Source organism: Vanacampus margaritifer, chromosome 7 (assembly GCF_051991255.1).
Source record: "Vanacampus margaritifer isolate UIUO_Vmar chromosome 7, RoL_Vmar_1.0, whole genome shotgun sequence".
Lineage (NCBI taxonomy): Eukaryota > Metazoa > Chordata > Actinopteri > Syngnathiformes > Syngnathidae > Vanacampus > Vanacampus margaritifer.
The window spans coordinates 25,238,055-25,265,328 of NC_135438.1; the positions used below are offsets into that span (position 1 = coordinate 25,238,055).

Below are 27,274 nucleotides of genomic sequence, written 5' to 3' on the forward strand. Positions count from 1 at the left end.
AACTGTCATAGATTGATTTTATAGTTTGCTGCTCATTCCAGTTGTTGCTCATTCCAGTTACTCCAGCACTTTAATCCAACAGTTTTAGATTTTTTCTGTTGAAATCTAAACACAACTCTGGCAGCTGTTTCCATTTCATACACACATGTGATGATTAGGTAAACAAAAACAAACACACATATTTTAAATTGATTGTTCGTCACTACTCAACGTGTGGCAATTGGAAAGATAAAACATTCTTAGTAAAATAAATGCAAACAACCCAACAAAGTTTTAAATTTTTGTGCAAAAATTACTTACCAATTAAGTAATAATGGTTACAAGTCTTAATTCATTCCGTGCCATTGATACACGTAAAAGATCCATTTTAAATGGGCTGGCAGTGAATGAGTTAATAATAACACTGCTTGATTACAGAAGCTACACGATTAACTTTAATGCTCTAAAACACTACAGCATACTTATTTTACCCTTTCTTAATGAAAGAAAAACCTACAGTGGTCACAGAAATACCTTGAAGATGACAAGTAATAATAAAAAATAAAATAAAAAAATTGTAATAATAATGAAAATGAATGAAAATCAAACATTGTATTTCAATTGTGGTTCAACAGAATTGAATAAAAAAAAATCATGAGACAGGCCTTGACAAAAAAATTATGGTACGCCTATAAAAGTGAAAATATTTTGGCCACAGGGACATGTTCAACCAAGGTGTGCCTTCAACAGGTGTCTCAGGTGTCTGTTGGCCTTAAAGGGTGACAAGTTGTCACAGTGCTATTTCGTGACATGGTGTGTCCTACACTAAACATGGACGAAAGGAAGAGAAGGAGAGAGTTGTCACATGAGATTAATTATAGACAAGCATATTAAAGGTAAAGGCTATAAGACCATCTCCAAGCAAATGCTTTTCAGAATTCCCACAATAATGTAACAAAAAATTAAGTTAAGGGTACCATCATTTTTGTCAGTTCTGTTTCATGAGTTTGTTTCTTTAAAAGAATTCTGTTGAACCAGAATTTAAAAGCAATGTCTGATTTTCATTGGTTCATTTACATTCAATTTTTATTCATTACTTTTGACTAAATTTGCAATTTTCAGCAGTAAAAAGTTAATATTTTGTCTGAATTAATTTGATAACTTCATTATTTTTAATGTTCAATTAAAGCCTTTAAAAAGATTTTGTCCACTTGCTGTTGACTGAAGATGACAACACCTGTGCTGAGGAAGTAGGTAATGACCAGCCACGGCTCACCTGTTTTCTGGGTTTGGTCAACAAACTGAGCAGTGATTGGTCATTACCTACTTCCTCAGCACAGGTGATGTCATCTTCAGTTGACTGCAAGTGGATAAAACATTTTTTTTTTAAAGGTATTAATTGTACATGAAAAATAATGAAGTTATCAAATTAATTCTGGACAAAATAGCTTCTTACTGTTGAAAATGGCTCAATGGGTCAAGTATCCCTTTAACTGAGGGGTACCTCTGTTATTAACCATTTGCACCGACGTCACGTGATCACGTGACTGCCTTATGACGGATGGCGGAAGGAAATGATTGTTGAATGGAAGTGGACGTGACTCGGAGCGACTTAGTGACTTAGCGACTGTTATTTTACAAATGAAAAGTTATGGTTACTACGTCAACGGAAGTTCGCCTGTCAGTCGAAGTGGCACATTTAGTCGGAACTCATAGATTTTTACTTAACTTGGAAATCGCTAGTTTGAAAACAGCCCCTTACCTTCTGTCGTCTGCGGTTTTTACCAAGTTACTCAAATCGCTGACTTTGCCGAAATTCATTCATTCATCATTATGTAGTCAATGCCCGTGTCTAACCGGCTCTCCTTACACCGGAGCTGATTTAAATGCTTGCCGCTGGTGGTCTCTGGGACGAGATACTTCGCTCGCACCGGGGGACAATATACCTTGTAATGCAAAGGTAAAACTTGTTGATCATGCTAACTGACTTATTTTCACACATTCCGTTCTATATTGAAACGCTTTGATGATGTTATGTTGACCAGCATGGGAAAAAAAAAGTGGCAAGTTATGCAGTCATTTCATGAATGTGATTCCGGCCAGCTCCAGAGTGAAAAACTCCAAGCACAAAGACGAAATCCCCTATTATTAAACAGTGAAATGCACTTAATAGTTTTGAAGAAGGTGCATTTTAAAACTAAGCTGTGTGTACGTGCAGTTGGAGTGGACGCTAACTATCTGGCTCCTTAATGTGATTTGAAACACGTAATTCGACACCTCTGTTATTAAAGTGTACGTTTACTAGTAAAATATATGAACATTTATCTTCTTACCTCATAAAAAATGATCGCTACAATTCCGTGAATACTTTGTGGGCTGCCAGTCCTTTCTGTTGATTGCTGCTATCCATCAATGTCTTTTGTCTTCATTAGTGGGTATGCGATAAAAAAGCAATATTTGGTTTACTCCCTTGTCTATCTGTACAACCGACCGCACAGCAAGATATGACCATCCATCCATTCATCATCTACCGCTTATCCGGGGTCGGGCCGCGGGGGCAGGAGCTTTAGCAGGGAAACCCAGACTTCCTTCTCCCCAGCCACTTCAGCCAGCTCCTCCGACGGGATCCCAAGGCGTTCCCAGGCCAGCTGAGAGACATAGACTCTCCAGCGTGTCCTGGGTCGTCCCCGGGGCCTCCCGCTGGTGGGACATGCCCGGAACACCTCTCCAGGGAGGCGTCCAGGAGGCATCCGAACCAGATGCCGAGCCACCTCAACTGGTTCCTCTCAACGCGGAGGAGTAGCGGCTTGACACTGAGTCCCTCCCGGATGACCGAGCTTCTCACCCTAATCGCTAAGGGAGAGGCCGGATACCCTGCGGAGGAAACTCATTTTGGCCGCTTGTACCCGGGATCTTGTTCTTTCGGTCACGACCCATAGCTCGTGACCATAGGTGAGGGTAGGAACGTAGATCAACCAGTAAATCGATAGCTTTGCCTTTCGGCTCACTCCTCTTTACCACAACGGACGATACAGAGTCTGCATCACTGCAGACGCTGCCCCGATCCGCCTGTCGATCTCCCGCTGATTACGTGTGAGGGTAGATATGACCATTTTATGAGATAATTGATTAGATGAAGGACTATACACTGTACGAGATGCTTACAATACGGGCAAGTGGTTCTTTTGCCGTCTAGCGTCCTGGAGGGGGCCGTTCCCATTAGGGCGGTGACGTCACGTGCAAAAGGTCAATATATTCATTATTTGAATATAAATATATATATATATATACATAAGAGCGTAATTTTTTGTTGTTGCAGTATTGATTTGCTGAATGTTGCATGATTATTATGTTGTGTAGCAAAGTTGCTATTGTATTAACTATATTATCATATTATAGATATGATTTTAATTATACAATTTTGTAATGTTCAAGCCACTTTGTGGTAGAATCCAAACATTTGTGGATTCTTTTGTGATCGGACTCCCACACAGCCACTGCCTGTTGTCCCGACGTATCAGACTGTTCTGTTTCAGTCTCTCAGGTTATAGCCGTGTAGCACAATTCTCTCCAACAAGGGGCAGTCCTTTAGGTGATCAAGCAGACATTGGTTCGTAAGTGTGGAAGTGGATTCCTTTGGAGCATGTAATCTTCATCACGGCACCGTTTAGGCTGCTGTCTGTGATCAATCTCATCATGCCTTCTGCGATCATTGATGGCCTGGAGATTGGTCAAAGGGAGAAATGAGATGGGGGGTACATGATGTTATAAAAATAATCATTTCCATTTTCATTTCCATTTCATTCACTAGTACATATCTGGAATTACTATTAAAAAGCTCTAACAGCATCTTACATTAAACCACAAATGTCGCAACTGTTATATCAGTCTCAGTAGTTTGATCTTCGTACTGTGTTTGACTTTCCGACTTGTTCACAATTACCTCCGACACTATTGGTCCACTGCATCTCGAATATGAGCAATTTAGTGGTACGAGTGACTTGTCGGCTGATTAACTTTACTCATACACATGAATTTCCTCAAAGCCAAAACATTTTCCCTACTCGGCAACAAAAACAGTTTGACTGAAATAGGAATGTAAACAGAATAGGGTCTTAAAAGACCTTGGTTTGGTGCTTGCTTTCTTCCATACTTTTATCTAAACAGGTTTTACTTGATCTTTCAGAACTAGATATGGGTTACCAACCTGTAGCCTTTTTTTCCACCCTTCCCAAATGTGTGATTCTTGCATTTAATGACATTTTGTGGCCTTTAAATCTGGGCACCCTGCATTCTTTAAATGGTTCTTCATTTATATAGCGCTTTTCCATCACTCTAATGGTCACAGCCTTTTTGCAGTGCATATTAATATATCAAAGTTGCTTAATTGTGATAGTTACCTGTGTGATTCTAAATATAAGCCTGTTGATGTTGGTATTATATTGGCACTGTACAGTAAGTACTGTTTGCATTCAAACAATACATTCAGAGTGGAGTCAATTCATATGGATCAGATTCCTATTCGCAGAGATTTTTCTCAAAATTAGTCACAGTTTTTATTTTAAGTTTGTGGGCATTTATCATGACTTACCATTGTTAAACATTCAATTCTGTTTGTGAATTGTTGGTGAGTTTGTGGATCAGCAGATATTTACACACACACACACACTCACACACACACACACACACACATCACGCACGCACGCACGCACGCACACACACACACACGTTCCAAACATTGACATGTGGAAAGGCCCTCCCCTCCCCCATCCACTCGGAGGCAGTGTTGTTTTTCTACATTGAACAGAAACATGTCATCTCAAATTGAACATTGAAAACTGGGAAATGGGCCTTTATCAGATTTTCTATTATGTGTTTATTTACCACAAGTCGGTTGAGCATCAGAATAACATATTCGAGGTGTCGAGGCAAAACAAACTTGAGGGAATTAAATTACGATCATATTTTGTTTCCATATTTACTTGAATGTTCGGAACTTGTGTGTAATCTCTTCAAAGCTACTTGACACTTGTCTCCAAAATAAATGTGCATGCCCACTGATCGACAAACGCAGCTTCAACCATTAAAAAGCAGAATTGAATATTGATAAATGACGTCATGATAAATGCAGACACAACATTAAAACTTTCTCCCCATCGATCCATACATTTTTTGCAAAACAATTTTCTGTCAAGCAAGACATCACAATATGAGTTAGGCTATCTTGCAAGACCTCAATTCGGGTAAACATCAACAGAAGACCGTCAGAAAAGAGAAAAATTACATAAATGCAGTAAGACTCCTGTATTGTTCTAATAGGCTATACTTTACTTACTTGGTTAGAAACGTCTAATGGGATATGTAATTGTATTTAAGTATCTAAAAATGTTACAATGTTCCTTTAAATCCTTGATGGTGCAGTTAATATATACAGTATATATATTTTTTCTTTCTTCATTAAATCCTATAAGAATGTTTCCAACTCAAAATAAGTGTTTACAACCAGTGTTGGGAATACGCCGTTAGATAACTCTAATCTAACTAATTATTGTCCCCATATTTGAAACGCCGTTATCGTTATTGTATGATTTATGATTTGACTATTTGTTAGATTTAAGGCTCGAAGTAAGCTTACAAGACATTGTGCGGTGACTGGCTCTGCAAATGTAATTTGCGCACAGTTAGAGGCACTGTTGTTGTCGGACCTCGTCACAATAAAAGTGTCTTGACAGCTGAAATGTATAGTGACTTTTATTTTGGAGGTGCCGCAGGAAGCGTGTCACGACGTGACGGACGTGTCGTCCTTCTTCCTTCTGGACCTTAAGGCTTAGCATATTTTAGCATTTTAGCAAAGAGTCCATGTCCTCGCCTGGAACTGGTTTGACAACTTTGACAAGAGTGACATTAATCAAAAATAACAGTCGACAATCATGTTCCACCCTTTAAGAGCCATATTGCGACTCCACAAGCACCATAACAGTGATAAAGATACCGGTAAGTCATAGCGACACGCTCGCCTAGTGTAATTAATAGCGCCAACAATTGTATTTCTCTTATTTCACGAGTTCTAAACGTGAAAAGTGTTGAAAGAAATATGCTCACACTCATGGAGGCGATGGAGTGACATTTGTATGTGAATGATGCATGTTAAGCTTAGAGTTGGGCAGTTTTCTGACGTAAATCAATCATTAATCCCCATACTCTCATATTTGAAAGTGTACAAAAGTACATGTTTTTCAGAGAGATCAAGTGGAAGCTGATAATTCTGAGGAGTAAGTATAGTAGTAGTTATGGCTATGATTTGGGCCATGATAGCATTAAACACTGTATATTTTAATAGCATTGGCAATTTCTTTTATCTATTATTGATTATTTTAGACAGCAACAATCATAAAAAATGCCCGGGAAATCCTGGAGGGACTGGCTAGGACTGTCTACAAATTAACTATAGATGACATATGTCCCACAAATCACCCTCTATCCAGTATTTATTTTATTTGTATTATTATTCTGATTGCTGTAGTAACTGGCCGTGGTAGAACATACATCACCACTCCAAATTTAATGAATTATTAATATTATTATATATATATTATTATTATTGTTATTGAATGATGTGTCATATTATGGAGTGAGGCATTTGTGTGACATAAATACTCACAAAAATAAATGAAAACACCCTATAAAGCCTGGATGTAACTTGAATTCCTTGCATAAAAATATAATAATAATAACAATAATAATAATAATCATATATACAATTAAAAAAATATCCAAATTGTTTGATATAAAACTTTTTTTAAGTAGTGAAAATAGTTACTTAACCTGGTAACGAGTTATTTCTATAATGAAGTAATTAAATTACTAACTTAGTTACTTTTTTAAGCAAGTAAAGAGTAACTATAACTAATTACTTTTTTAAAGTAACGGTCCTAACACTGTTCTCAACTTTATTCAACCTGAGTTGGTCACTGTCGTAACATTACAGTTGGCAATTGTATGACAACAGAATGGATTACTTATGTTTGCAGGTGTCAGAGAGGGCAGACTCACTGTAAAACTCCGAACTTGTTCATGCTGCGCTTGAAATCATCCTTGAATTTGACAAATTTCCCCATGTTTTCCTCCTGCTCTACTGAGTGGAGTAGAGGGGTGTCAACAAAGGCAGGACACAGCACATTGATTCGCACGCCGTAGTCACTCTGAGAAGATGCATCCTGTAAAATATTGACAGTTATGTCCCAACCGAGAAAAAAACTCGAGTATAGGTTTGGTTTTACATGACCAAAGGCTACTAAGGGTGTGTGTGTGTGTGTCTGTGTGGTGCATGCTCGTGCATTCTGCTTACGGCCATGGCCCTGGAGAAACCAATGACTCCATGTTTTGTGGCTGTGTAGACTGGTTGGTGAGGAGAGTGCAGGAAGGCTGCAGCAGAAAGAAGCATAAAAGACAACATCTGTGTTAATGTTAATCATATATTTAATAACCTCTCAAGACCTCTCCACCTTATCATGGTGTTGTCGTTTCCCTAGCTTATTGAGGGCCTTATTGTGCCTTTATGCCTAGGCGAAGGACCAGACAAAGCATTGAGAACCTCATTGATAAAGAAAACTATTGGGCCATTGGGTTTTCCCTGGCCTAGACGCGGGTCACCAAGGCCCCCTCTAGAGCTATAAATGCTGTGATACGTTAAGTTCTTTGCATATACCAATTTTATATTTAATTAAAGGAAGCAGCAAAGTCATTCATTGTCCATAATTTAGAAGTATTGCTTTACTCCACTAAAGTCCATTTAATATTCTATATACTGTATCACAAATGTAACTATCAGGCACTTTAGGGGTGGCACATTAACATGGTTTTGTGGTTATAAGATCGGGCTTCTACTTTTAAACTTACCACATAAAGTCAAGTTCAAATATTCAAATTTGACCTTTTGCTTGTAACAACTCACCTCAGTTATTCACCTTTGAACATAACAATTGGCAAGATGTATTAATATGTGAAAACATATTACACACTTCAGTTAAACATAATGAATGGAAGATTTTTTACAGTGTACCACCAATTACTACGTTTGCTAAATTCTTCTCCTCGGGGTATCCGTAGCAGAATGTTGGTGGTGAAACATGTCAGCTTCCTGTAAGGTGCGGCATTACCTATGAAATATAATTAGTGATTACTAGACCTACAATTATTTAAAAAAAAAATCATGATAAAGTGATAGATTTTTTTTTGCATATTTAAATTGAATTAATACAGTTTTTTTTTTTTTTTTTTTTAATGAATGAACATAGAAAAATCTAAAAAGTCTCCTTAAAACTACATGGATGCAAAGTTACAGTTTGGCACTGGCAACTTTGCATATTTGCTTATTTTTTCCCCATCCCAAATATACTTTTAAATATTTAGTTTTTTTCAGTTTTTTTGCTAGATTTCCCCACACATTTACCGGATGTTTTTCAGGGAAACTATGCATTGAATGTTTATCAGCATTTTTTTTTAAAGAGAAATATTTTGACAAAAAAATGTATTTTTTCTTTCTTTTCAAAACAAAACAAACTATTTTTGAAAATGTATCAAAACGGTCACTCAGAGTGTGTTCTGCCCACAGGCTGCCAAATGCATATCCATGCTATAGGGTCTCTCTCGCACAGACACGTGCCCACACACATTTGGGTGGTTGCATGAATTTAGTAGTGTAATTTAGGTACCACAAAACCTAGCACCTAACAAGCCCACACCTTATTGATAAACTTGGGCAACAGGAAGCTTCTTCATTTTGTTATTTTGGTGAAAAAAGCAAATAAGTTTTCTGTTAGGCACTATGCATATCACTATGCATGTGACTATTTTCTAAAATCCCTGTAGCTTCATTTATATATTTTTTTTCTGTCAATAAAGAATCCACCCCAACCAGCTGAAGGAGTACCAATGAATATAGTGTTTCGTTGGACTAAACTAAAAAAAAAGAAGCTGTAATTTGTTACAGCTAAATTTGTTTTTATTTTTTCTCGATTTTGGTTGAAAGCATCATTTTCAATCTAATATAAATAAAATACCTTTATTTTTCCCAAGCCAAATAAAAACGTTACATCCAAGTAACTTTTTACTTTTGAATAAACTAGGGATGCACGATAATATCGATGGCCAATAAATATCGTCAATTATCAACCAATTTGACGTCAAACAGGTAATAAAGAAATCTGCCGATAATTATCGGCAATTATCAACCAATTTGACATCACACAGATAGACCCGATAATACAGAAGTCCGCCGATAATAATAGACTTGCCGCGTTGGTCCATCTGTTGTGGTTGTGGCTCAAGTTGTGCCCAATTCCTCAACCCCTCCCCTCTCCTATGGTAGTGTGAGTGTCGCATATTTGTGACATCATAATGTGCCTTGTGTTGACAGAAGATGCATCATGGTCTCCCCAAAATGTTACCCTCGCAGTTTTTTGTTGCATTTTTAAAACGTGACTGTTTTGTTTTGGCAAACTCAAAATGAGTTACTGGTTGTCTTTGAAGCAGAGATATCAATAACATTCAGCTTTATGGTGCTTTGCACAATGTTTCAATGTATTTTTACATGTTAGCCTTATAGTAGGACTCGGAAGTATATTTGTATTCAAGTTAATTTTGCAAACAATTATCGGCTTACTTATCGGTTATCAACATCGGCACTTTCTAAATTATTGGTTTATCTGTATCGGTTGAAAATAGCATTATCGTGCATCCCTAGAATAAACTAATTAAAGTCAATTTTCTTACTTTACCCCAAATCGAATTTCTGATTCAGTATGAACAGAATTTGCATGGTACAACCTGAGTTGGTTGCCAGACAATGTAGGGCACACATAGGTGAACAAACATGCACAACCACATCAGGGACAATTTAGTGTTCAATTAACATATGTAGGCACAAGGAGAACATGGAAGCTCCACACAGGAAGGCTGGAGGCTGTATTTGAACCCTGGACTACTGAATTGTGAGGCTGTGCTTAGCACTGCTAAGCTAATTGAAATAAAACAAAAACATGTTTGCAGTCAAATAACAAACTGCCATTAGAAATAGAAAACTGTCCCTATAAAAAGTTTATTTCAAGTTTTTTCAACTAACAAAAATAAAATAAATACAATAATAGTTAATAACAGTTTCCCTGTATTTACTGGCATTTTGTTATTTGATTGCAAATATGTTTTTGCTTTTAACACAACGTTAGTCGGCTTGGTAGCCCACTGGTAAGTATGCCCGCCTTACAATTCAGCAGTCCAGGGTTCAAATCTAGTGTCCAGCCTTCCCGCGTGGCGCTTCCATGTTCTACGGGTCCCGTACTGGTCTACGGGCATTCTCCAGGTACTCCAGTTTTCTCCCACATCTCCAAAACATGCATGGTTGGGTAGCTGAACACTCAATTGTCCCTTGATGTATAAGTGTGTTCACCAATGCGTGCCCTACAATGGACTATATGTAGTAAACTGGCCACCACCCAAGTAGATTTCAAAAACATTTAATAAAAAAATATATAAAAACAAACTTCAGACTTCCGGGTTTTCACCAATCAACTTTGTTTCCGTTTCCGGTTTGCGACGTGTGGGCCGCGTCCCGGTACTTGTGCTTCCGCCTTTGTGCCCCTCGGTTGGCGCTGATGTGTAAAACCCGGAAGTCGGAAGTCCATGGCATCTACATCATTGTCTGGCAACCAAATTAGGTTGAATCCCACAAATTTTGTTCATACTGAATCAGAAATTAGATTTGGGGTAAAGTTAAAAAAATGGCTTTAATTAGTTTATTCCGAAATAAAAAGTTACTTGAATGCAACTTTTTTATTTGGCTTGGGAAAAATACATGTATTTGATTTATATTAAATTGAAAATGAGGCTTTCAATCAAATCATGAATATAACGAGAAAAACTAAAACATTTAGCTAAAACAAATTACTGCTTTTTTTAAATTGTTATTTTAGTCCAATGAAACACTTTTTTCAGTGCTAAATGCTACTTCTTTGATTAATCTCCTGTGACAAATGCAAAAAAACTAATTCTATTGTTGTTTTTCATTATTTTATTTATATGATAAAGATCTTATTTATTGATTTGGTCACAGTTACATTGTTGGACAATGGCTAAATTTGCATGCAAGTATTTTTTCGTTATCTATAGCTCTGATGAAAAAAAAAGCATCCAAAGTTACTCAGTCAGTTGGTTAGTCTTTTCACTGAATACCTATTTACCGGTACTCTTATGCAAGTAATAATTTAGAGGACAATTTTTTACTTTTCCTGGAGTCTTATTACACCAGTTTTCCCCCCACCATGTTAATACTTGGGCGAGCCACCCAAGTAAACTGGCCATCACCCAAGTAGATTTCAAGAACATTTAATAAAAAAATAAATAAAAACAAAACAAAAAATAGCCTGTTTAGGTTGCATCGTGGAATCAATTTGAATGGCCGGAAGGAGTTGACTTAGGAAAATTAGCCAAATGAGGTCATGAGGGAAAAGTGGGCCAATTCCACTTGTCAAAGACTGTCAAGTCAACTCTTTGTACTCCATATAGTTATTTTCTCTTTTTGTTTAGTCCACTTCTGTTTCATTCTAGTCAGGTCAAAGTTCTGTTGGTAAAAAGACTCAAAATGTATAATGAGGCTTTGTGTGTCATTTTAGAACAACAGCAACAAGCAAGATGTTTATCCGTCTAGTAAGATGTGCACGTCTGCACATTGAGTGTGTCAATGTTTGAGTATGAATTCAACCTGTAGAACATTTTATTTGCTCTCAAAGGCACAAATAGGTGGCAGTGTAGGTGACTATTTGTCTACATGTTACAGTATCCCCATTCCAATATGTAATTATTACCTGCCATCGAAGACACATTGATTATTGTGCCTCCTTCCTTGCCATGCTCTTTGCTCATATGTTCCAGAGCCAGGTACGTCCCATTTATAACAGAAGTCTGGAAAGAAAAGAAAAACCTCATCATGGTGACATTCTTCACAAGAGGGAAGTGCAACTCACAAACAGGAAGTCTAATCCTGAATTGGAAAAATTGTTTAAAGTAGCATTTCTTTCAAACAAGCTAACAAATTAAAGAGCAACTTTTCTATAGAGATTCTTCCTTCTCAACACATACCAAGAAAACCAGATACTTCAGTTCCTGAGGAGAACATGCACTGGTTTGTTGATGAGGAATTTCCTCCTCTTAATAAGCTCAACATGCAAAGATGGTAAAGATAAACATGTTTGCTCGCAGGGCTCAGCGAGAGAAAAATACATTTACCGTACAGTCATGCAGTAGTTTGCCAGAGCAACTCTCTCAATGTACTGTATTTGTGTGTGAATTCTCACACATTGCATCTACCACCATCTTGAGCATTTAAAACAATGGCAGTTGTTTTAAGTGTGAAATAATTTGCGTTGTTCCTCTTCAAGTTCTCTGGTTCTTGCATTTTGTCATCTTCGTGTCAGAGTCGGCTGCCGTTTCGCACCACACCTTCACTTTTAAGACTTTGACTTTCCTTGACCTCTGCTGTCCTTGCTCTCTGATCAGAATAGCACCTCTGGGTTTGCATTACTATGATCTACTTACTTTTGGACGGAAAACAACATCAACAAAATGTGAAATTACATTACAAACGAATGCATGCTTAAGAATGAAAGACCCAAGGCATATTTGTAGAACAAAAAAAATATTACATTAGGCTGCCCCCTCAGAATAAATAAATAACAGTCCTGCTCCCTATGCTGAAGGACAAACTAAGAGTTGACAGCATTATGTCTACGGAGAAAGAATTGGTAGGAACAGGAAGTCAGTCAAACCCCACAAAGGAAATACTGTAACTCCAAACAGTAATATAAGAATCACGAGGCAATCTTATTTCTACACATTCATTTAACAATTCATTACAATCATATTTTAAAAGTCACAATCCTCTGGTGCTCCAAACACTACACACACACAAACACACACACGCACGCACGCACGCACGCACGCACGCACGCACACACAAAAACGCTGTGTTGTTGTCCGAACCTATTGGCTGGGTAGCATTAGGGTTTGAGCAGATTGGGTTACTTTTACGACGGTGTCACGTTTTGGTTTTGTATGGGTTAGGGTTTTGTTTATTTTTGTGTGTTTGTTGTGTCTTTCTGTGATTGGTGTCTTGTGTTTCCGAGTGTTTCCCCTGTCTCGTTATGTCTGATTATGTTCACCTGTGTGCCTGTTCCCTTCCCAGTGTGTTTGACCAATCGGTGCCCTCTCCCTATTTTGTTCCCCAGGTGTGTCTCATTAGTGTTGGTATATTTGTCCAGTCGGTGGGATAATTGTCTACGTCAGGTGTCGAAGTCCTGTGTGGGAGTCTGTGTTTGCCGTCGTGTTAAGCTAAGTCTCGTCACAGTTAAGTCGTCTTTGTTTCAGTCTAGTCGTCCTCTTCACAGTTTAGTCGTTCTCTTCACAGTCTAGTCGTCCTCGTCACAGTTAAGCTCTCCATGTTCCTGCTAAGTTCTCCAGCTTCAGCCAAGCTTCCCAAGTTAGCCCCGGTCAAGCCAGTCCTGTCACGGCGACCAGCCTCCTCTCGCCTAGTCCCGTCACGGCGACCAGCATCCTCTCGCCTAGTCCCGTCACAGCGACCAGCTTCCTCTTGCTCAGTCCCGTCACGGCGACCAGCCTCCTCTCACCCAGTCCCGTCACGGCGACCAGTCCTCGTCTCGCCCAGTCCCGTCACGGCGACCAGTCCTCGTCTCGCCCAGTCCCGTCACGGCGACCAATCCTCGTCTCACCCAGTCCCATCATGGAGACCAGTCCTCGTCTAGCCCAGTGCCGTCACGGCGACCAGTCCTCGTCTAGCCCAGTCCCGTCACGTCTTCAACAGTCCTTGTCTAGCCCAGTCCCGTCACGTCTTCACCAGTCCTCGTCTCGTCCAGTCGCGTCACGTCTTCACCAGTCCTCGTCCTCTGGCCCAGTCCCGTCACGTCTTCACCAGTCCTCGTCCTCTCGCCCAGTCCCGTCACGTCTTCACCTGTCCTCGTCCTCTCGCCCAGTCCCGTCATGTCTTCACCCATCCTCGTCCTCTCGCCCAGTCCCGTCACGTCTTCACCCGTCATCGTCCTCTCGCCCAGTCCAGTCACATCTTCACCAATCATCGTCCTCTTGTCCCCATTTGATCCAATAAAGTTTCTCCTTTTGTTCACAATTTCTTTCTCTCCTACGCACACCTTCTCATGACAGAATGATCCCACCTACCAAAGACTTAGCTGGAGGCATATGGACCATCCCGGCTCCACGGCAGCCTCAAGTCCCCGTCCCGGCTCCACGGCAGCCTGAGTCTCTTCGTCTAAAAGCCAGGATTCTAGCCCATGCCGCGCGAGCACTGCGGCCGCCCTCAGATCCTCCTCAGGCGGCGCAAGCACTGCGGCCCTCCTCGGATCCCCATGAGGCGGCGTGAGCACTGCGGCGACCCTCACATCCAGCGCCAGGCGGCGCAAGTACCGCGCTCAAAGGCGGCTCCAGCCCTTGGCGCGGCATTCCTCGTGGCCACCCCCTGATTCGGCTCTGTTGGTTCTTTGTCAGGCCGTCTTCAGCCCGTTAATGACTTCCAACACTGGCTCGTCCCCGCCCTCCCCGTTTTGGCTAGTTTTTGTTTAGGGACGTCCCTTGGTGGGGGGATACTGTCACGTTTTGGTATTGTATGGGTTAGGGTTTTGTTTATTTTTGTGTGTTTGTTGTGTCTTTCTGTGATTGGTGTCTTGTGTTTCCGAGTGTTTCCCCTGTCTCGTTATGTCTGATTACGTTCACCTGTGTGCCTGTTCCCTTCCCAGTGTGTTTGACCAATCGGTGCCCTCTCCCTATTTTGTTCCCCAGGTGTGTCTCATTAGTGTTGGTATATTTGTCCAGTCGGTGGGATAATTGTCTACGTCAGGTGTCGAAGTCCTGTGTGGGAGTCTGTGTTTGCCGTCGTGTTAAGCTAAGTCTCGTCACAGTTAAGTCGTCTTTGTTTCAGTCTAGTCGTCCTCTTCACAGTTTAGTCGTTCTCTTCACAGTCTAGTCGTCCTCGTCACAGTTAAGCTCTCCATGTTCCTGCTAAGTTCTCCAGCTTCAGCCAAGCTTCCCAAGTTAGCCCCGGTCAAGCCAGTCCTGTCACGGCGACCAGCCTCCTCTCGCCTAGTCCCGTCAATGCGACCAGCATCCTCTCGCCTAGTCCCATCACGGCGACCAGCTTCCTCTTGCTCAGTCCCGTCACGGCGACCAGCCTCCTCTCGCCCAGTCCCGTCACGGCGACCAGTCCTCGTCTCGCCCAGTCCCGACACGGCAACCAGTCCTCGTCTTGCCCAGTCCTGTCACGGCGACCAATCCTCGTCTCACCCAGTCCCATCACGGAGACCAGTCCTCGTCTAGCCCAGTGCCGTCACGGCGACCAGTCCTCGTCTAGCCCAGTCCCGTCACGTCTTCAACAGTCCTTGTCTAGCCCAGTCCCGTCACGTCTTCACCAGTCCTCGTCTCGCCCAGTCGCGTCACGTCTTCACCAGTCCTCGTCCTCTCGCCCAGTCCCGTCACGTCTTCACCAGTCCTCGTCCTCTCGCCCAGTCCCGTCACGTCTTCACCTGTCCTCGTCCTCTCGCCCAGTCCCGTCACGTCTTCACCCATCCTCGTCCTCTCGCCCAGTCCCGTCACGTCTTCACCCGCCATCGTCCTCTCGCCCAGTCCAGTCACATCTTCACCAATCATCGTCCTCTTGTCCCCATTTGTTCCAATAAAGTTTCTCCTTTTGTTCACAATTTCTTTCTCTCCTACGCACACCTTCTCATGACAGAATGATCCCACCTACCAAAGACTTAGCTGGAGGCATATGGACCGTCCTGGCTCCACGGCAGCCTCAAGTCCCCGTCCCGGCTCCACGGCAGCCTCAAGTCCCCGTCCCGGCTCCACGGCAGCCTCAGTCTCTTCGTCTAAAAGCCAGGATTCTAGCCCATGCCGCGCGAGCACTGCGGCCGCCCTCAGATCCTCCTCAGGCGACGCAAGCACTGCGGCCCTCCTCGGATCCCCATGAGGCGGCGTGAGCACTGCGGCGACCCTCACATCCAGCGCCAGGCGGCGCAAGTACCGCGCTCAAAGGCGGCTCCAGCCCTTGGCGCGGCATTCCTCGTGGCCACCCCCTGATTCGGCTCTGTTGGTTCTTTGTCAGGCCGTCTTCAGCCCGTTAATGACTTCCAACACTGGTTCGTCCCCGCCCTCCCCGTTTTGGCTAGTTTTTGTTTAGGGACGTCCCTTGGTGGGGGGATACTGTCACGTTTTGGTATTGTATGGGTTAGGGTTTTGTTTATTTTGGTGTATTTGTCTTGTTTTTCCCCGGTCTCGTTATGTCTGATTACGTCCACGTGTGTGCCTGTTCCCTTCCCAGTGTATTTGATCAATCGGTGCCCTCTTCGTATTGTGTTCCCCAGGTGTGTCTCGTTAGTGTTGGTGTATTTAGTCTGTTGTTTGTCCAGTCGGTGGGATCATTGTCTACGTCAGGTGTCGAAATGTCACAAGTTCTCCACGTTCCTGCTAAGTTCTCTACATTCCCGCTGAGTTCTCCACATCCAGCCAAGCTTCCCAAGTTCTGCCAAGTCAGACCCGGTCACGGCGACCAGCCTCCTCTCGCCTAGTCCCGTCACGGCGACTAGCCTCCTCTCGCCTAGTCCCATCACGACGTCCAGCATCCTCTCGCCCAGCCCCGTCACGGCGACCAGCATCCTCTCGCCAAGTCCCGTCACGGCGACCTGTCCCCACTTGTTCCAATAAAGTTTCTCCTTTTGTTCACAATTCCTGTCTCCCTGATGTGTCTCCTCGCCCACTCTCTCCTATGTACACTTTCTCATGACAGACGGCATATTAGGGTCATCTAGTGAGAAAGAGATGAGATTTAAAGTCGTCATGATGACTTAACAATGACAGTTGAGAGAATCCTGAAAAAGGACCGCCGCGGCAGTATTAACGTCGCCCGGTCTCCTTGCACTCAGTTGTGACGATGACTTAATTTTTTACCCAAGGTTGGGTTGGTTAACCCAGACTGGGTTGAAGATTGGATTTGGGCAGGCTGAAGAGCTGAAGGTGGTCACCATTTTGCTGAAGTTGAAGTTGCTCTCTGTTACAATTTGCCCAAAAATATCTTTACAGTAGCCTATTTATTTGACCAATTAATGACAGAAACATCTTCCAATGAGCAGATTAACACCTTAGCTGGTCACAGTGGGTACTTTTGCAAGCCTCTGGCCAATAGTTTTCAGACTGGAATCGGGTTACAATTTCTCGCCCTCTGTCTGCGGATGTGACGTCATGGGTGCTTTGTGTATATGAAGAAGGGTGGTTGCAGTTTAATTTTTCATCAACAGGTGACAATAGCGATTCAAAATGAAATTATCTGCATTCAGTAGCTTTAATGTAACATTCCTAAAAATGTTGGCGGCAGCTACAGTAGTTGGCTCAGAGGGTAACCAGAGATCAGGGAACATTCACTTATTAACACAATAAGGATTGTGTAGCGTACCTCAGAAAGAAGGAAATTGCTCATTGATACTACAGATACAACATCAGGGCCTTACATTTTCACACCAGGGACTAAGGAGGATTTTAGAACCAGTAACTTTCCATTTAACAGCCATTGATGTACTTAGACAAGCTACCACCAAAAGGTGAAAGCAATAAGTCAGAGACTCATGTCCATTCTATGAAGGCCAGTATGAACCAAAAAAAGCATTCTCAACTAAGACGAGTTTGATAGTTTCCAGACTTGCATGTCTACTGCCATCCATCCATCCATCCATCCATAATTTTTTTGCTTAGGTTAGGTCATGATGAAACCCAGACTTGCCTGTCCCAGCCACAACATCCAGCTTTTTTGGGGGGTGGGGACCCAAGGCTTTTCTAGGCCAACCGGCAGACCTCATCTGGTTCCTCTCAATGTGGCTCTACTCTTAGCCGCTTCTGGATGACCAAGCTTCTCCCCCGATTTCTAAGGGAGAGCCTGGACACACCCCGTGAAGGAAACTCCTTTCAACCGCTTGTATTGGGAACCTTGTTCTTTGGGTCACAAACCCACAGCTTGTGACAATAATTGAGGGAAGCAATGTAGATCGACCCGTAAATTGAGAGCTTTACCTTTCAGCTCAGCTCTTCTTTCACCATGACTACAGACACAGAGTCTGCATCATTGCAGATGCTGCGCCAATTTCCTGTCAATCTCTTCTCTCTCCATCCTCCCCTCACTCGTGAACAAAACCCCAATATATTTGCACTCCTCCACCTGGGACAGGATCTCATCCCGGACCCGGAGGGGCACACCATCCTTTTCTGACTGAGGACCATGTTCTCAAATTTGGAGGTGCTGATTCTCATCCCAACTGCTTCACACTCAGCTGTGAATGGCTCCAGTGAGAGTTGAAGGTCACGACTTGATGAAGCCAACAGAACTACATCATCTGCAAAAAGCAGAGTTGTAATAATAAGGCCATAAAACTGGAGACATTTTGTCAATGGAAGTTATGAACAAAGTCCATGACTAAGAACAACCCTCACTGGAAATGAATCTGCCTTACTGCCGGAAATGTACGACAGCAGTCGTACAGGGAGTGAACCGTATTAGGGTGTCCCGGGGCACCCTAGCACTTGATCCCTCAGTGGACACAGTCAAATGCCTTCTACAAATCCACAAGGCGCATATGGACTGATTGCGTGAACTGTAGAGGAACCGGCTGTGAGTGTAGCGCTGGTCCATTGTTCTAGATCCACTTTGTTCTGTGGCCAGGACATAAACCACACTGCTCCTCTTGGATCTGAGAATCGACTTCCCAACGGACCCCTCTCTCATAAAGAGTCTGAGGATTGTGATCTTTGTCGAAAGTTATACTTTACAAATACTGTAAATGAATGGTACAAAAATACTTTTTAGCATCCTTGTCTTGATGTAATCCCAGTTTCCTAAAGTGTGGCGTGAGACATACTGCAGTTCGTTGTTTGGTTCAGAGTAAATCAACACAAATGGAATTGGAAGAATACAAAAATACTCTTCTTATCGAGGGTTCTATGGAGTACATTGAAGCTAGTAGAATTACGAAGCAAATGTAAACTCCACACCTACTGTGCATCCGCAAAGTATTCACAGTGCTTCACTTTTACCACGTTATGTTACAGTAACATTCCAAAATAGAATCAATTCATTTCCCCCCCTCAAAATTCTACTCATATCATCATTGAGATGGTCCTACAGTTTAATTGGAGTACACTCTAAAAACTGAAATGTTGACTAAACTTGAAAAACTGAGGTACAATTTGCATGCATCTTTTAAGTTATTTCAACTCAGCTGCCATTGTGTAAATACCACAAGATTACTTTAGTACAAACAATTTAATTTGTTTTACACGCGAGAATCTTAATGAAGTTGAACCAATCTAATTTGCATTGTGTGTTACTACTCCATTTTATTATGTACTGTAAAAAATAGTACTATACCAACTGTATAAATTGAGGTAGCAATTTGTATTTTTGTAAGTTATTCCAACTTAGCCATTGTGTAAATGCAATCCATTATGGTTCTGTTTAATAAATATATCATATTGGTCATTTGACCATGCACCAAAACGTCTGGTCGGAAAACGAACGTCTATCTTATTGAGCTAACAGGCCAGTTAATATCTGAGTGCTTTTTTAGTGTTGACTGTCTCAACCAGGCATCCAGTCAAAACGATTATCTGAAGAGCTCCGAGACAAGATTGTCTCGAGGCACAAATCTGGGGAAGGATCCAGAAAAAATTCTGCTGCTTTGAAGGCTACAACGAGCACAGTGGCCTCCATCATCACTACATCAGCCAGGATTGAGAGAAAGATGATAAATGTAGCGATGTACAGAGACAACCTGGATGAAAACCTACTCCAGAGTGCTCAGGACCACAGTTGGGGCTAAAGTTTTCCTTCCAACAGGACCTTAAACACACAGCCAAGACAATGAGTGAGTGTCTTCAGGAACACTATGTGAATGCTCTTGAGTGGCCCAGCCAGAGCCCAAACTTGAATCTGATCAAACACCTCTGGAGAGATCTGAAAATGCCACTGATACAGAGACTGTCCAACGATAGGTGTGCTAAGCTTTTGGCAAAATGTTCAAAAAGTCACATCAACAAAGTACTGAGCAAAGGCTGTGAATACCTATGTACAGGTGATGTCTCAGTTTTTTATTTTTCATACATTTGAACCCCCCTCTCACACACACACACACACACATGCACACACACACGCACACGCACGCACGCACGCACGCACGCACGCACGCACGCACGCACGCACACACACACACACACACACACACACACACACACACACACACACACACACACACACAAAATAAATCAAAATCACATTGTCATCATGGGGTGTCAGTGTTTCCTACAGATTTGAAATCAAATACTTGGGTGGGTGGACACGGGTGGGTCCCAGTCCTGCTACTTGTATCTCCTCTAACCTAATGATCCACAAGTGAGTAACGACGAACTAATGTTACATGCGGTCTATCTAGTCGCGACATGTTTTTTTGGGGGATATATTTTTATTAAATTTTCTTGAAATCTACTAGTGTGGTGGCCAGTTTACTTGGGTGGCTCGCTCAAGTATTAACATGGTGTGGGAAACACTGGGTGTTGTATGTAGAATTCAAAGAGATACATAAATAAATGTATTCCATTTTGGGATGTCTGACTTGACTGATGTCTGACTGTAACATAAAATGTGGAAAAAGTGAAAGATTGTGATTACTTTTCGGATTATTATCTCACCAGGTTCACTTGTATGGTCTTCTCCCAGTTCTTTTCATTGTTGATTCCAGCATTGTTGATGACAATGTCTAGACGACCAAACTGGTCTACTGTACTCTGGAAGGCATCTAAACGACAGATATCATGGCAATAGTGAAGGATTTCAAGTATTTGTTTCACAAGGAACAAAATTTAACATCCATTTTTATGACAACAATCCTTTAATGTACAGAGTTTCTAAAACAAGCTCAAGAGCAAAATAAATAGTAAAAAAAGAGAAATAGTACTTCCATGATTCTATTCCAACAAACAAAAAATAACCAAGATAATATATCCACAGTAAATTCTGAAGAGTAAATTTGACTTTATCTCGAGTGGGACCAAATAGACTCAGTTTTAGAGTAATATTTACACTTGGAAAAGAGTAAAATAAAGAATTGGAAAAAATTAAAAATAAAAGCGACTCAAAGTAGGAACGAGCTAACGACCTTCAGCTTGGGAGACAGCCAATCTACTCCCTGAGCCACACAGCTCCTGAGTTATTGCTCATGTCAGCTGCAGCTGATTCCATGATTGCATGGACTCTTCTCCAAGAGACCAAAAAAACTATGTCTTTGGTCTCTTGGAGAAAAGCTAACTGTAGGAGGGGCATATCTCAGGTGGTAGTGTGGTCGTTTGTTCGTACCTCAAACCTTGAATACGTTTTTTTCATTTTTATTTTATTTTACTCTCTTCCTAGTATAAATCTTAGTTCACTCTAAAACTTAGTTTTACTGCGAGTTTATTTGGTCCCAATCTAAATAGTCAAATCTACTCTAAATAGAGGCACATGTACATTACAGAATTTACTGTGTACTGTAACAACTTGATGGTCAGGAGAGTCATTTTCTCTTCAGCTGTCTAAACAAAACTTGCCACCGTTGGGCTTGAGTCGAGATCTCATAGGTTCAGCCACATCACTCCAATTCTGTCATCCTTGTACTGTCTTCATAGAACAATTCGGTGCAACATTTTAAAGGTGAAGTTAACCCCCACAAATTTTTTTTTTTTTTGACAATATGTTCTATGCAGCCCCACTAGTCTAAATATGGTATTCTGGTTAATATTGTGTTAGTTAAATATGAGTTATCAAGCAAAACCCAGCCGTTAGTCTCCATCTCAGGGGGCGGCCATTTAGCCATTTACTGTCGACTGAAGATGACATCAATGTTGCTCAGGACTCAGGCAAAGACCAATCAGGCAATGACCAATCACAGCTCACCTGCTTTCTGAAGCTGAGCTGTGATTGGTTGATAAGAGAAGATGTATGTATGTGTGTATATGTGTGTATATATATATATATATATATATATACTGTACATTCATACTGTACATACATACAAGACTGACAAGACTGAAAACGTGTTAACTCCAGGACTAGCAGACATATTGCTATCCATAAATGTCATGGAGGTCATAGAAAATACTTGATGCAGTCGTTTTTGTCGTTTTTGGCATTAGTTAATTTGATTAAAATAAGGATTTTGTAATCAATGCATTCTATTATCAACCTTACTTTAATGTTGAAAGTTAAGCGCATATTCTACTGAAAACATTATGTCCAAATTTTGGAAATTGTTTTTATTTTTCATTGAAATATTGAATAAAATCTTTACATTTTTGAAGGGGGTCTACTCATTTACGCTGAGCACATATATGTCAGTGAGTGTTATATAACTCACGTACTGTTGGACTTCAACAAACTGTTCAGCATTTGGTTGTAAATGTTTTATTATCTAACTCAACATTGGATGTTGAACTTACCATTGAGAACAATGAGCAAGCTATTTATAAAGTCAGAGGTCGACAACAGTGTAAGACGGTAAATCTCTCCCACCATGAGCCACCAGCTTGTTGTTTATCTCCACAGACAGATCAGGTTTCATCAACTACTGACAAACTCCAGGTGGTAAAACCTGCATGTGTCAATAGCAGCTGCATTCCACACTTGGCCACCACACAATTAGAAACAAACACACCTGACTTGAGAAAAGTTATCTCTTCAGCACTCAGGTAGACACGTACTAATCGACAGCGGTGACACTATCACACATTTTGAAGTAACAAACAGCATTCCACAGTTGTGAGCCTGCAGGGTTTTACAGTCTGTCACACATCGAAACCTCTTTCCTTTTGCTTGTCATCTCACTCACTCAGAGCCTCATTTCCCCATATACCGTGCACAACGTGCCGTTCTGTGGAACCAACAGCAGAAATGCAGCGAAACAAGCAGTCATGTGACTATGTACAAGACCAGACAAGCTTCATTTGAACTGAACTCTGATTGCTGCTTGTCATTGGGATCCAAAAGTGACCAGATTGTCACAGCTTGTCTGTGGCAGCTTTTCCCACACTCTCAATGTAACAGTCAGCATGCACAAGCAAGTAACTACTCCTGGAAAATGTTTGCAAAGTCTACCTGAACGTAGACTACAAGTTTTAGGCAATTTTTTTAAAGTCACTTACTAGTTAAACCTGACCAACTGAAACGTTTTATGAATTTGTATTGTGCTACAACCAAAAGAACAAATGTGAGAGTTTCCTATTTTATAGTACCAGCAAGTGTGTTAAACGTTTCCTATTACAGTATGTCACTCCTCACATGCTGAGTGACAGTTACCTCTCAGTGAGTCTCCAATGGAAACATCACACTGAATAAATGTGTTTCTGTCATCTCCAAATTCCGCATCCAGCTGTTTCTTGCACTCTTCACCGCGGGTTTTGTTCAGGTCAACCACAGCCACCTAAAGGACACAAAACTTTTCAGTAAAACTTCAAAAGGATTGTGCTGATGTTTTCTTTATTGTAAAATTTAGGAATAGACCCGGCCGATATTCAGCATTTTGTGAATATCTGCATCGGCTTTTTTTGTTTTGTTTTGACGGACGATAAATTAAAATAAAACTGTTATTTTTGCTCCGAAGGGTGCTTCAGTGGCTGTTGACTCCCTGCAGCATCAGCCCGCCCACAGCATCATCTCATTGGTTGCTCGTGCAGTGCTAACAGCCGATAAGCAGCGAAAGCTCAGCTCTTCTCTTGACGCTCACATGCAGAAGAGAAAATCAAATGCAGAAGACGGTCTCACCGAGCCAGTGTGCAGTTAAAGATGTAAGTTATACTTACTACCTTGAGTATTAAATAAGCTATATAAGTAAAGCTGCCCCCGCGAGTTTAAAATGCGTCGGGATTTAGTGTGCGGGCTAACGGTTAGCCCACGACCTAACCGTTGGCTCATAAATTAGCGGCCGTTTGGGAATTGTGCAGGGTATGGTTAGCCCACGAATTAGCAGCTTTTTGAGAATTAGCGTGCAGGCTAACGGTTAGCCCGCGAGCTAACTGTTCGTTCTCGAATCAGCAGCTATTTGGGCATTAAACAGTGAGTGAGTGCATGTGCTCTTTTCATTTAGGTAACTTTTTAAGATATACTGCTGAGCCTGGGGGCACTATGCACTTTTTTTGGTCAGAATTTTAAAACAAAGTTGTCTATTTTCTAAGCTCTAAAACCCCTTTAACATGTTGCAAATCACAAAAGCTGTTTGATAAACTTGTGCTTAAAGGCATTTTAGCAGTAAAGTGCTGGAATTTTTTATCATTTAACATTTTTATACCAACGTTTTCTTTTTTTTCCTGCAAATGAATATCGGTTTCAAATATCGGTCATCGGCCTCCTTGACTACTGATAATTTTATCGGCCCTGAAAAAAACACATCGGTCTATCACTAGTAAAATTAAATCACAGAGGACTCCCAATCATTCACAGATAATATTGTCAGTGTTTCATGCAACAGATCCCCCAAACGTTTAATCCCAACAGTCAACGACTTCTAATGATATTTCGTTGTGATGCAGGTTAGCACGTAGGTGAAGCCAAAGCAGTCGGTCAAAACAGGCTGTGCAGAAAAGCTAAAAGTCATGTCAGTTGTGCAAGAAGAGTCTGTTAATGAAAACTTGTCTAATTAATGGCGATGATGTGAGCAATAGCGTGAGCAACTGTCAAAGTGGTGAAAAGAAGCAGTAAGAGTGATCAGGACTGACCTTCGCCGAGCTCTGTAGGAGGGACTGGACTACGGCTCTCCCAATGCCTTGAGCTCCCCCGGTCACCAGAGCCACCTTCCCATTTAAAGACATGATCCTATACACTTTGGCTTCTCTCGGTCAAACTGTCACTCACTTTCAATCGCTTTTGTTTTTCTCTCCACCCACCTGAGGATTTACACACCTATCTGACGCCTTCTCTCTCTTTAAACGCACTCGGGGGCTTGCTCACTATTCTGTCTGTTTCTACTCTTTTGCTTGGGTTGTGCTTTCCCTCCCCCCTCTTCATTGGCTTCCTCTCTCCTTCTGCATGTATGTGTGTGAGAGAGAGAGAGAGAGAGAGAGAGAGAGAGAGAGAGAGCACGTCATATAGTCAAGTCTAAGTAAACTGTTGGATAATAATTACCCAGATGTATCCAAACAGTTGTACCTGCCCTATTACCTCCTATTTCCTAGGCCCCACCCCTTTCTCAGCACTCTTTCATGCTTCTCACTTCATTGTCTACAATTGAGCAAACCATTTGGATCTATTATCAGCTGTCTGTATTTCCCATAGTTGCATGACTTCTTGCAGATTCCAGAATGTCCAATGAAGTATCTCTTGTTTGAGTGTGGTTTCGAGTGAGATGGGTGAGAAAGCGGATTGTTCGTTGACGGTGTTGAACTCACACAGGTTAATAGACAAAGGAGGAGCATGTGCAGGGTTTCACGGTAGTGTTTGGTAAACGTCCCTGGAGAAGTGGATATACTCTAAAATGTAACTTTTTATTTTTTTTAAGTAGTCCAGTAAAACGGCCCGTTTTAGAAACGGTGACATGTAGGAAAAATCCATAATTTCTACAGCCTCACAATAATAAATCTATCATGACTTGATTAGAAGCAGTTTGTAGTTATTACTGGTAATACAAGCAGCCTGAATGAATGTATTTATCATGAGACACATATATAAATAATATGTTATAAAACAATATTTAGAACAATGAACAAAAATTGTGAAAAAACTGTCAGGTTCGACCTCAATATAATTTTATTTTAAGTGTTTTAAGTTTCCTACATTAAAATCAACTTCATGTGAGCTAAAACTCCAGACCGTCAACTTAACTCAGTTGCAGATTTGAAGGATAAATGGAAGTCAAAGAGAGCTTTTTTTTACGTGAAAAAGTGACCCACTTTTTTATTTGGGAAAAAAAAACTTTTATTTTTTAAATACAATAATAAAAACTAACAACACACACATACACACACACACACACACACACACACTGTTGTCTTTGTAGCTTAGGGAGAACATCTCATTGACATAATGCATTTCCTAGCCCCTGGCTAAAAAAGAAGTATGCACCGTATACCCGTGTATACCCTGTAAAATGTGTGTGTGTGTGTGTATATATATATATATATATATATATATATATATATATATATATATATATTTATTTATTTACGTATGTATATACAGGGTTGGGAGGGTTACTTTTAAAATGTAATCCGTTTCAGTTAAAAGTTACCTGCTTAAAAATGTAGTTAGTAACGTAATCCAAGCACCATAATATTAAAGTATTGTAGCTGGATTACTCCAATATTGACTATGCTCATGAAGACAAAATAAAAATAAATATCACCACAATATATATTCTATACAATGTGCCCCTGCTATTTGTGGGTGATAGGGACCCGGGCAGCCTACAAAAAACAAAAATCCTTGTGTAATTAAAAAGCATGTAGGCTATTGATTGATTGAAGGCCATATGCTGTTTTCGAACTGTCACTGAAAGCAACCACACCTCACAGTTTGATAGATAGATAGATAGATAGATAGATAGATAGATAGATAGATAGAATGTAAGTTATCGCGATGTGGTGGCTCTCGTTAACAGGCAGAATTAAGTAACCAGATTTAGATTAAAAGATTCTATATACGTAGATCATGTTTCTATAAATTTTGAGATTTGGTTTTTATTCAAGGCAGATATTTTTTCCATTAAAATGTGATTTATGAGGTCAGATTATTGGTCGATATTCAGAGTTTGTTTATTTTTCCAGTGAACAAGAATTGTTTTTTTCGCGATAGTAAGGGCTGTAGATTGAAATTGTTTACGTGGTAAGTCAGTTGTTGTTAGGTCACCTAGCAAACACAAGTTTGGAGATAAAGGTATCCTACAGTCCAAGATAGCGGAAAGTTTTTCTAACATTTTAGTCCAGAAATACATAACCGGAGTGCAGTCATAAAGCATGAAAATAAGTGTCTGTAGTGTTACGATACGATACGATATACTTTTATTTTCCCGTGGGGAACTTTTTCCTGGACTCCGTCCAGCTGCAGTTTACAGTAAGGAAAAAACAACAGAATAGAAAGAGATAAAATCAAAATTAAATAAGAAGTGCAGCAGTAGTTTACAGTGAGAAAAACAACGGAATAGAGAGAGATAATTAAAAT

At 41.0% G+C, this 27,274-nt stretch overlaps 1 protein-coding gene across 6 annotated transcripts; it reads right to left on the bottom strand.

Moving 5' to 3' along the window:
* hpgd (15-hydroxyprostaglandin dehydrogenase) lies at positions 1 to 25,145 on the bottom strand. 6 transcript variants are annotated; one of them, XM_077571647.1, is made up of 8 exons: positions 24,838 to 25,145; positions 23,423 to 23,546; positions 20,785 to 20,891; positions 11,841 to 11,937; positions 7,328 to 7,404; positions 7,033 to 7,196; positions 3,644 to 3,699; positions 1 to 3,565 (listed from the first exon to the last, which is right to left on the bottom strand). In XM_077571647.1, the coding sequence occupies exons 1-8, from the start codon at positions 24,928 to 24,930 to the stop codon at positions 3,525 to 3,527; spliced, it is 759 nt and encodes a 252-aa protein (XP_077427773.1). In that variant the 5' UTR covers positions 24,931 to 25,145; the 3' UTR covers positions 1 to 3,524. The 6 variants fall into 6 exon arrangements, with proteins under 6 accessions (XP_077427773.1, XP_077427772.1, XP_077427777.1 ...); XM_077571646.1 differs by having other exon boundaries at positions 1 to 3,699; positions 24,838 to 25,142; XM_077571651.1 differs by lacking the exons at positions 20,785 to 20,891; positions 24,838 to 25,145 and having other exon boundaries at positions 1 to 3,699; positions 23,423 to 23,542.
* Positions 25,146 to 27,274: the final 2,129 nt, after the last annotated feature.

Excerpts from the sequence above, each read along its gene's own strand:
- hpgd (XM_077571646.1), bottom strand. The coding sequence starts at position 24,930 with ATGTCTTTAAATGGGAAGGTGGCTCTGGTGACCGGGGGAGCTCAAGGC. Across the intron at positions 23,547-24,837 it reads TCCTACAGAGCTCGGCGAAG|GTGGCTGTGGTTGACCTGAA; the intron begins GTCAGTCCTGAT and ends TGTGTCCTTTAG. Across the intron at positions 7,405-11,840 it reads CAATGTGTCTTCGATGGCAG|CCTTCCTGCACTCTCCTCAC; the intron begins GTAATAATTACA and ends TTTCTGCTGCAG.